The sequence below is a fragment of the Electrophorus electricus genome, chromosome 4 (genome assembly GCF_041902795.1).
Source record: "Electrophorus electricus isolate QZ-2024a chromosome 4, ASM4190279v1, whole genome shotgun sequence".
In the NCBI taxonomy this organism is placed as follows: domain Eukaryota; kingdom Metazoa; phylum Chordata; class Actinopteri; order Gymnotiformes; family Gymnotidae; genus Electrophorus; species Electrophorus electricus.
Window position 1 is genome coordinate 33,622,501 of NC_137500.1, and position 10,000 is coordinate 33,632,500.

A 10,000-nucleotide genomic window follows, 5' to 3' on the forward strand; every position below is an offset into this window, starting at 1 on the left:
CCTGTGTGCAGTACGACCTTTTCATGCTTATCTCTCGCTCTTATTGTCACTCAGTGGCTTTTCAGACAAGCATTGGGTAAGACGTATCAGCGAGGCCCTATGGATCATGACTGGCTCAGAGATTTTAGAGGAAAGGATGACCCTAATTTACATCTCACTTCCTGAGGCACTTCCTATTTCTCTCAGGGTCTTTGGAATTCTTAAGTTGATCTTGTTACTTTTTTCTCAGTTTTCTTGGTTTTTCATGTAGCTGTTACATGCAGCTTTGAATCAGATGGATAAAGTAGAAAAAACTTCACAGAATTCTGTCAGACAGCTTTTGCTGAATGGGCTGATGGGATTATGAGCTCATGGGTGACAGAAGTAACTGTTGGAAAGCGTTAGGAGAAATTCTGCTAGTTTCTGATCTTACTTATCTCAGTATTTCACACCCACACGCACACAGACACACACACGCACAGGCACACACACACACACGCATGCATGCACACCCACCCCCCCACACACACATACACACACACGCACACACACGCACACACACACTCCCACACAGAGTCGACTGGTCTACTCCTGAACAGACTCCTGCCTCTGTGATTGTCTGACTGTAAAAGAGGCTCATTGTTGCAGTGGAGCGTCAGGGTTGGTCACTGCAGTTTGTTCTCTGCTTGTCAGTGCCATAAAACCCCCCTCAAGGTCAGAGTTCTTCCACTAACCATTGCCTGCACTAATGCTGCTAACCCTGCTCTGAGCTGGATAAACCCCTTAAGCCCATTGGAGACTGAGCAGTGTTTATAGACTGAGCAGTATTTATAGACTGGACAGGATTTATAAACTGGGAAGTGTGGGCACATTGGGCAATATACTTGTAGACTGGGAAGTGTTTATTATGGTCTGAGCACTGTTTATAGACTGGGGAGCATTTTTGAGTTGGGCAGTGTTTATTATGGCTTGGGCAGTGTTGGTGGGCTGGGCAGTCTTTATAGACTGGACAGTTTTTATAGAGTGGACAGTGGTTATAGATTGGGTAGTGTTTATAAACTGAGTAGTGTTTATGCACTGAGCAGTATTTGTGGGCAGAGTTTGTAGTGTTTTTCAATACCATGTTAATATAAACATAAATAAACTTGAAGTCTGCATTGTGTTGGTCAGCCCTCTCACGAGTGTTTGGATTTGATTACTTTAAAAACACAAGGTATATGCACAGGTGTGTGTGCGTGTATGTATGTGTGTGTGTGTGTGTGTGTGCGTGCATGCGTGTGTGTCTTCTGGTGATTTTTCTGTGTCTGTGTGCGTTTCTTATACAGATTTTTAAGTGAGGGTCAGTGCAAGCTGGTGGAGCAGTAAATGGAAGTGTTGAGTGTGTTTTAAACAAGATGTATATAATTATATCCATATTGTGTGTGTGTGTGTGTGTGTGTGTGTGTGTGTGTGTGTGTGTGTGTGGCGGGGTATTCCTAGCATGGAGGCTTGAGGTTTGCGTAGGAAGGATGTGGTCAAGGAAACTTCCTCCTTATGTGTGTGTGCATATGTGTGTGTATGTGTGTGTGTGTTTGTGTGTGTGTGTGTTGCTGCAGCTGTCTCAGGGATTACAGGAACATCTGGGTCATATGCTCCAGGAAATCTCACAATGGGTTTAAGGATCAGGCCAAGCACAATTAAAGGCAAACAGAATATGTAACTCTGTGTTTTTGTGTGTGTGAGTGTGTAAGTGTACGTCTGGGTGTGTCTGAGTGTGTGTGTGTGTGTGTGTGTGTGTGTGTAAGTGTACGTCTGGGTGTGAGTGTGTGTGTGTGAGTGTGTAATTGTGCGTCTGGGTGTGTGTGTGAATGTGTGTGAGAGTGTGTAATTGTGCATCTGGGTGTGTGTGTGTGAGTGTGTGTGTGTGAGTGTGCCTCTGGCTGTGTGTGAGTGTGTGTGCGTGTGAGTGTGCCTTTGGGTGTGTGTGTGTGTGAGTGTGTAATTGTGCGTCTGGGTGTGTGTGTGTGTGTGAGAGAGTGTGTAATTGTGCATCTGGGTGTGTGGGTGTGTGAGTGTGTGTGTGTGTGTGAGTGTGTGTGCGTGTGAGTGTGCGTGAATGTGTAATTGTGCGTCTGGGTGTGTGTGTGTGAGTGTGTGTGTGAGTGTGCCTCTGGCTGTGTGTGTGTGAGTGTGAGTGTGTGTGCGTGTGAGTGTGCCTTTGGTGTGTGTGTGTGTGTGTGTGTGAGTGTGTAATTGTGCGTCTGTGTGTGTGTGTGTGTGTGTGTGTGTGTGAGAGAGTGTGTAATTGTGCATCTGGGTGTGTGGGTGTGTGAGTGTGAGTGTGTGTGTGTGTGTGTGTGTGTGAGTGTGTAATTGTGCGTCTGGGTGTGTGCGTGTGTGTGTGTATGAGTGTGCGTCTGGGTGTGTGTGCCTATCTATGTTTGGGTTTGTGTATAAACATTATCTGCGTGTGGTATCTGCATGCCCGTTTGGGTTGGTAGGTGAGCTCATGTGTGCCTGCTGATATGTGGTGCCATTTGTAACATACATCTTTCTTTACTTCTTTTCACTGTGTTGCTGTTTTATTTTTAGTTTGCCCAATCTGAAGTATCCACAATCCACATGCGCTCTGCGCATTAAGAGCTAAACTGCCCTCTGACTTCTTTATAACTCAATCAGGAACAAATCAGGAAGCAAAGGGTTAACTAGACAGCGAGCTTCAATTTCTTAATGCCTCCTACATTTTAGATAGAAAAGGGAGCGCGCAGGAGAGACAGAGAAGAGAGAGGAGAGAGGGAGAGAGAGGGGATCGAGGGAGGGGAGCAGAGGAGGGGAGTGAGGGAGGGGAGGGATTGTGGCCTGTGTGCTGTGTGGGAGCCAGTCAGGCTGGTGTAGCAGCAGCAGCAGGAAAACACTGTACTATTTACCACACCCCTCCCCCCTCTACCCCTGTACACACACACACACACACACACACACACACACACACACACACGCGTGCGCATGCAGTGGCAGCAGCCCTTATCCACCCCCACACCTCTCCCTCCCTCGCTCTCTCTCTGCCCCACACCCACCCTCTTGTTCTGTGTCTTCTGTCTCCCCCTCCTTGCGTGGTGGGCAGGTCTTCCTGAAGGAGGTCTTGGAGCAGCGACTAGAGCAGGAGAGGGACGATGTGCGGAGAGCAGCGGGGATGGTGATCAGAGCTCATATACTGAGCTATGTGGCAAGGTCAGTAACACATGTTGGAATGTGTGTGTGTGTGTGTTTGTGTGCATGTATGTATGTGCTGTTGAACATGAGCACTTTTACCCAAGCTGTAGTAACTGCTGTCTTTTTTGAAGTTGTGTAAGAATGGTTGAATGTGTGTGTGTGTGTGTGTCCGTGTCTGTGTGTGTGTGTGTGTGTGTGTGTCTGTCTGTGTGTGTGTGTGTGTGTGTGTGTGCATGTGTGTGTGTGTGCGTGTGTGTGTCTGTCTGTGTGTGTGTGTGTTAGAGTTTGTGTATAAACATTATCTCCGAGTGGTGTTGCTTGTTGTAACTCTGACATGTGCTGGAGCAGCAGGGGCTTCATGTTACTGATGTAGTGTGTCAGTAACCATATCAGTTCAGTTTATGCTCTTGTACTGACTTACTTAAGTTTATTTTACTTACTCTTACTCTGATAATAACAATATAGGAATATGAAATGTATGAAATACTTCTGGTATTTTGGTAAACAAATATACATATTTTCCTTTATATGTTGCCTTTTATGTTTTTGGTTCTTAAAGCGAAAACACAGAGTTGTCAAAGTTTTAGTTGTAATATGTTTGTTTTAATATCTGCATGAAGGCATGTATGAAGGTGTGTTGGTTAAGATACTTCTGGTTGTTTTAATTAAACTACTAAACAATAAAGTGCATGAGCAACTCTTATAGAAATGGGTTTGGGTTAGGGTCAGTTAGGGATATTGTTAGGGTTAGGGTCAGTTAGGGATAGGGTTAGGGTTAGGGTCAGTTAGGGTTAGGGTTAGGGTCAGTTAGGGATAGGGTTAGGGTTAGGGTCAATTAGGGATAGGGTTAGGGCCAGTTAGGGATAGGGTTAGGGTTAGGGTCAGTTAGGGATAGGGTTATGGTTAGGGTCAGTTAGGGATAGGATTAGGGTTAGGGTCAGTTAGGGATAGGGTTATGGTTAGGGTCAGTTAGGGATAGGGTTATGGTTAGGGTCAGTTAGGGATAGGATTAGGGTTAGGGTTAGAGTCAGTTAGGGATATGGTTAGGGTTAGGGTCAGTTAGGGATATGGTTATGGTTAGGGTCAGTTAGGGATAGGATTAGGGTTAGGGTCAGTTAGGGATAGGGTTATGGTTAGGGTCAGTTAGGGATAGGGTTATGGTTAGGGTAAATTAGGGATAGGGTTAGGGTTAGGGTTAAGATTACGTTTAGGTTAGAGTTAGGGTTAAAGTTAGGGTTAGTGGTTAGGTTAGGTTTTGGTTAAGGTTAGGGTTAGGTTAGGGTTAGGGTTAATGTTAGGCCTTGGGGCAGGTTAGGGTTAGTTTAGGGTTAGAGTCAGTTAGGGTTATGGTTAGGGTTAGATATTAGGTTTATAATGATTGTATTGTAAAGTGTCTGTGTGTAGGAGAGAGAATGTGACCCTTGAATAAAAATGTTTTCTTTGTTCTAAAAAATTGTTTTATATGAAGCAGTATGTACATATTGTAAAAGTTGTTTAAATGAGTTTGAAGCTGTTTGGTTTGTGACTGAGAAGTGCACATATTCACGCTCCTGTTTCAGTCTCATTTTAGCTTTTCAGATGTACTGTCATAATTTGTAAAGGCTGTGAGTTGTTATGCTTACACTCTTATGTATCTGCTGTAGTGTCACTACTGTTTCCTGTAAACCACTGGGATCTAACCCTAACCCTAACCCTAACTGACCCAAACTGACCCTACCCCTAATACTAACCTTAACTGACCCTAACACTAACCCTCACACTTACTAACCCTCACATCGCAATCCCATCCAACTGCCTCTTATTCACAATCCACACAGACAGTCTATATACTAAGACTGACACATCAGCCAGACTTGAGGCAGTAAAAGACTTTTTCACTAAATAGAGACCTGATGAGGCTTTACTGAAATTATTAGAAATTAATATAAATAAAAATGATTTTGAATTTGATTCCAAGTTCTATCTACAGGCCAAAGGAACAGCAATGGGAAAGAAGTTTGCTACTTCCTATGCTAACATTTTTATGGGTTGAATGGGAGGAAGAGGCAAAGGTTTCCTGGCCTCAAACCTTTATAATATTTTAGATTCCTGGATGATATCTGGGGGTCTCGGGTGGAAGTCCGGAAAATTTCTCACAATGTGTTGCACATCTAAATCAATTTTATCAATCCATCAAACTCAGGTACACACTACATGAAAAGGAGGTTCATTTTTAGATACAGTGACTTGATTTCTCCAACATGGGGAAGCTTCAGATTAAAGTTTATTTTAAGGACACTGACACAAATTTGAGGATTTTTGGCAAGCAAAAGGGATCTTCTTCCAGGCCCTGAGAAAACAGGGCTACTCCCGAACTTTCCTCAGGGGATGCCTGGAATGTGGCCAAAAAAACAGAGGACATCAGAGAGCTAATCCCCTTGGTTACCACCTTCTCCAGGGGTAGTGTCCTAATAAACAGAATAGTAAAGGATAATTTTATCAGATTTATGGCCAATGCCCAAGTACTGGATCAACACAGAGTCATTTCTGCCTACAAAAAGAACTAAAATCTAAAAAGTATATTGGTTAAGAGTAGACTACCATCATTACAGAAAGTTGCACATACACATACACCATTTGTCGAATTCAAGACTAAATGTTGCATTACTAATCCATGCACAAAACAGATTATTGCTGTTTGGCCTGCAATAAAATATAACACTTCAAATTCCATTTATATAATATATTGTGCTATGTGCAATTTACAATATATGGGGGAAACGAGAAACATGCTCACCCCCAGGATGAACCAACACAGACACAACATTAGACACAAGAAAGAGGCACACATCTCAGGGGGCCAACATTTTATTAAACGGGATTTAAGGGATTGAGTCCCTTAAAGTTATGACATTACAACATAATAGGTTCTGGACCCATTCTCAGCGAGGAAGCATGGAACAGGAATACATTGGGTTCAGTACATTTATGGGGTCTACATGAACAATCAAGAGCAACATAAGGGTCCAGGCAAGTGTAGAGTAAGACAAAGCTGAGGGTGATAACATGAGGTAGGCCCAGTACACAAAGTTAGCTCCGGACTTGTTTTGGGACCCTTACCCTCGGCCCTAAACCCAAGCGTATCCCCTCCCCTCAGCCCTAAACCCAAGTGTATCCCCTCCCCTCAGCCCTAAACCCAAGCGTATCCCCTCCCCTCAGCCCTAAACCCAAGCGTATCCCCTCCCCTCAGCCCTAAACCCAAGCGTATCCCCTCCCCTCAACCCTAAACCCAAGCGTATCCCCTCCCCTCAGCCCTAAACCCAAGCGTATCCCCTCCTCTCAGCCCTAAACCCAAGCGTATCCCCTCCCCTCAGCCCTAAACCCAAGCGTATCCCCTCCCCTCAGCCCTAAACCCAAGCGTATCCCCTCCCCTCAGCCCTAAACCCAAGCGTATCCCCTCCCCTCGGCCCTAAACCCAAGCGTATCCCCTCCCCTCGGCCCTAAACCCAAGCGTATCCCCTCCCCTCAGCCCTAAACCTAAACATATCCCCTCCCCTCAGCCCTAAACCTAAGCATATCCCCTCCCCCTAGCCTCAAACCTAACCGTATACCAACTCCACCTCCCTCCCCTCAACCCTAAACCTAACCTTACCCTCCCTGTGGTTCCAACCCTAACCCCATCCCTCAGTTCTGCCACACAATTTCCCAACCAGAACTTGTGTGGAACAGTGGTTATTTTCCCCTAACCCTGACCCTGACCCTAACTAACCCTGACACTAACTAACTCTAACTAACCATATCCATAACTAACAATAACCCTAACACTAACACTGAGGTCTGTGGGGTGCAACCGACTCTAACCATTTTATCACCCAAACACAGAATGTGTAGTGTGGTATTTGTAGTGTGGTATGTTTCCAGATAAGCAGTGATGTGTTTGCAAAAGTAAGTCATGAAGAGTTTATTGTTTTTTCATGTTTCCTGTAGAAAGCACTACAGGAAAGTCCGATCCAGCACAGTCACCCTTCAAAAGAACTACCGCGCTCACTTCTGGAGACAGGGCTTCCTGCGCATGCGTTCTGCTGCCGTGGTCCTGCAGAAATATCACCGCGGGCAACTCACTCGCAGACTCTACTACCAGCTCCAGCAGGACAGGAGAAGGGAGGAGGAGGAGGAGAGACAAGCAGAAGAGGAGCGGAGACGTGCAGAAGAGGAGAGACAGCTGGATCAGAGACGGGAAGAGGAAGAGAGACAGATGAGAGAAGAGGAGGAACAGGAAGCTCTCCGGAAACAGCAGGAAGAGCAGGAGCTTAGGAGTAATCGAGACAGTGAGGAGAGAGAGACAGGTCTCAGCAGGTACTCTTCCCAACTATCCTCAACTTTCCTTAACTCTTCCCAATGCTTTCAAACTCATCAAACCTTCCACAACCCTTCCCTATTTTTCCATACTTTCCAAAACCTGACCTCCCACCTCCACCACAGTGCCTAAAGTCTGCTTGGCCTTCATTCCTGCTGAATAAATGTATTAATTCCCCCTTGTATTTTGTTGTAGGAATCAGCCAGAAACCCATCACTCTAGTGCCAAGGTAACACTAAGTGTCCTGTGTTCTGTGTCTTGTTAATTGATTAAAACACTTCTGAAAACCTGGGAAAAAATGGATAAAAGAGACCATGGCCATTATATAAGAGGTGTGTGTGTGTTTGTTTGGTTAGAGGGAGGTGTGTGTGTCTCGCGGCGGCTGGCAGTACTCCTCTGAGGAGGAGAGTCGTCAGATGGAGGAGATCTTGCGTCTGGAACGAGAGATCGAGCGGCTGCAGCAAGAGCGCGACGATGGCGTGGCACTGCTGAGCGAGACGTCCCGCGAGGAGCTGCGGGAGCTGCGAGATGCGGAGATCTACCGCTTGGAGAAAGAGGCCTCACGCGTGGCCACTGAGTTCCTGGACATGCTGGACTTTGGAGGTCTGGAGCAGTCACTCTCTAGTGAGGAGAACCTGCATGAGCCAGCTGGGAGCACAGCCCCGCTGGCGGAGGATGAGGTGGATGAGGGTGTTTCCTGCCCAGATCTGCCCCTCCTGGTCCTGCCTCTCCCAGACTTGCCACCCCCTGCTGGCGAGCCCCTGGACATGACCACTCTCTCTACCCTCTCTCCCTTGGCTGCATTCGCTCAAGGCTCTCTGGACACATCCTACCCCAAATCCAGTGCCTCCCACAGACACAGCCAACTGCCTGAGTGCCCTGTTCCACCCATGCCACCCCCACCACCCGCTCCGCCTCTCACGACTCCATCTGTGGGACACTGTGTAGATTCTGTCGGGGTGCAGGAGGACCGTGGACAGTCAGAGACGGAACAGCACACAGACGAGTTCGGCTGCGGCGTCCTGCCAGACATGGAGTCTGACTATGACCAGGAGGAGTTTGATGACACTGCAGGAAGTGCTAATGACGGTCACCTCACTGATGAGGAGGTGTTGAGGAGGTCCTCCTGCACCTACAACAGCATGGACTCTTTCAGGGACAGCTGCGACTCTGTAAGTAACAGCACACAGACATGTTGTTAATAGCCACACTAAGGTCAAATGAGAGGTTGGAGAACAAGGCTCTTCTCCGTGGTACCTCTGCTGACCGCAGGCTGTGTCACTAGCTATAGGCTCCTATAACGTAACTGGTAGCGAAGGTGCTAGTAAGACCAAGGTCCTGGGTTCTGTTCCTGGGGCACATATACTGTCCTACTGATCATTATTTAAGTTTGTGTGGATGACAGCATCTGAAAAATGCTGAAAATGAAACTGAAAGTAGAAAATCTAATAGATTACAGCTCTTATGTTTCAATACCACTGCTTTGCAAGTGAAGATTTGGGTCCTGCTGCTATATACTGTACATCCAACATGTAATTTCTAAGATAATTTGCGTGGGAGTAACTGATAGTTTGCTGACTCTCTCATGTGTTTGCGTTTAAAATTGCCACATGTGCTGAACCTGTAGTTGGGAAGAATCCCAGGACAGTCAGTCTGTTATGTCCGACCTGAACATGATCTCTAAACTGTCCTGATTAGGGACTGAGCTGTAGTCAGGCTGCCATTTCATGTGACACAAGGTAAAATCAGCTGGAAGAGTTGGACACTTAAATGTAAAATTTGCCTCATCACCAGGACCCAGAATAGCCATCAGTGTCCACACAGTGAAGCCTGTGTTTAGAGGAAGAGAGGCTGTTTGTGTTCCCTGTGCCAGGCTGTGACCTGGAACCATCACATGCTTCCACAGTTCATAGACAGCGATGACGAGAATGATGGCTACGTGGACACGGACGAGGAGGTGTCCAACGGCAGGGTCACCCTACTGAACGGCAGTGGCCCACCCTATTTCCACAGTTACCTCTACATGAAGAGTGAGTATTACACAGTTACCTCTAAACGAAGAATGAGTATTACACAGTTACCTCTACACGAAGAGTTAGTATTACAGTTACCTCTACACGAAGTGTGAGTATTACACAGTTACCTCTACACGAAGAGTGAGTATTACAGTTACCTCTACACGAAGAGTATTACAGTTACCTCTGCACGAAGAGTGAGTATTACAGTTACCTCTATATGAAGAGTGAGTATTACATAGTTACCTCTACACGAAGAGTGAGTATTACACAGTTACCTCTAAACGAAGAATGAGTATTACACAGTTACTTCTACATGAAGAGTTAGTATTAGTTACCTCTACACGAAGTGTGAGTATTACACAGTTACCTCTACACGAAGAGTATTACAGTTACCTCTACATGAAGAGTGAGTATTACAGTTACCTCTGCACGAAGAGTATTACAGTTACCTCTATATGAAGAGTGAGTATTACACAGT

At 46.0% G+C, this 10,000-nt stretch overlaps 1 protein-coding gene across 2 annotated transcripts in view; it reads left to right on the top strand.

Moving 5' to 3' along the window:
- The window catches only part of myo10l3 (myosin X, like 3), a 49,371-nt gene that overhangs the window by 27,930 nt on the left and 11,441 nt on the right, over window positions 1-10,000 (top strand). For both annotated transcript variants that reach the window (XM_035521814.2, XM_081713386.1), the window contains 5 exons: window positions 3,080-3,186; window positions 7,135-7,503; window positions 7,700-7,733; window positions 7,861-8,676; window positions 9,411-9,534. In XM_035521814.2, coding sequence (XP_035377707.1) covers window positions 3,080-3,186; window positions 7,135-7,503; window positions 7,700-7,733; window positions 7,861-8,676; window positions 9,411-9,534 — 1,450 coding nt within the window. The remainder of the gene's footprint in view (window positions 1-3,079; window positions 3,187-7,134; window positions 7,504-7,699; window positions 7,734-7,860; window positions 8,677-9,410; window positions 9,535-10,000) is intronic.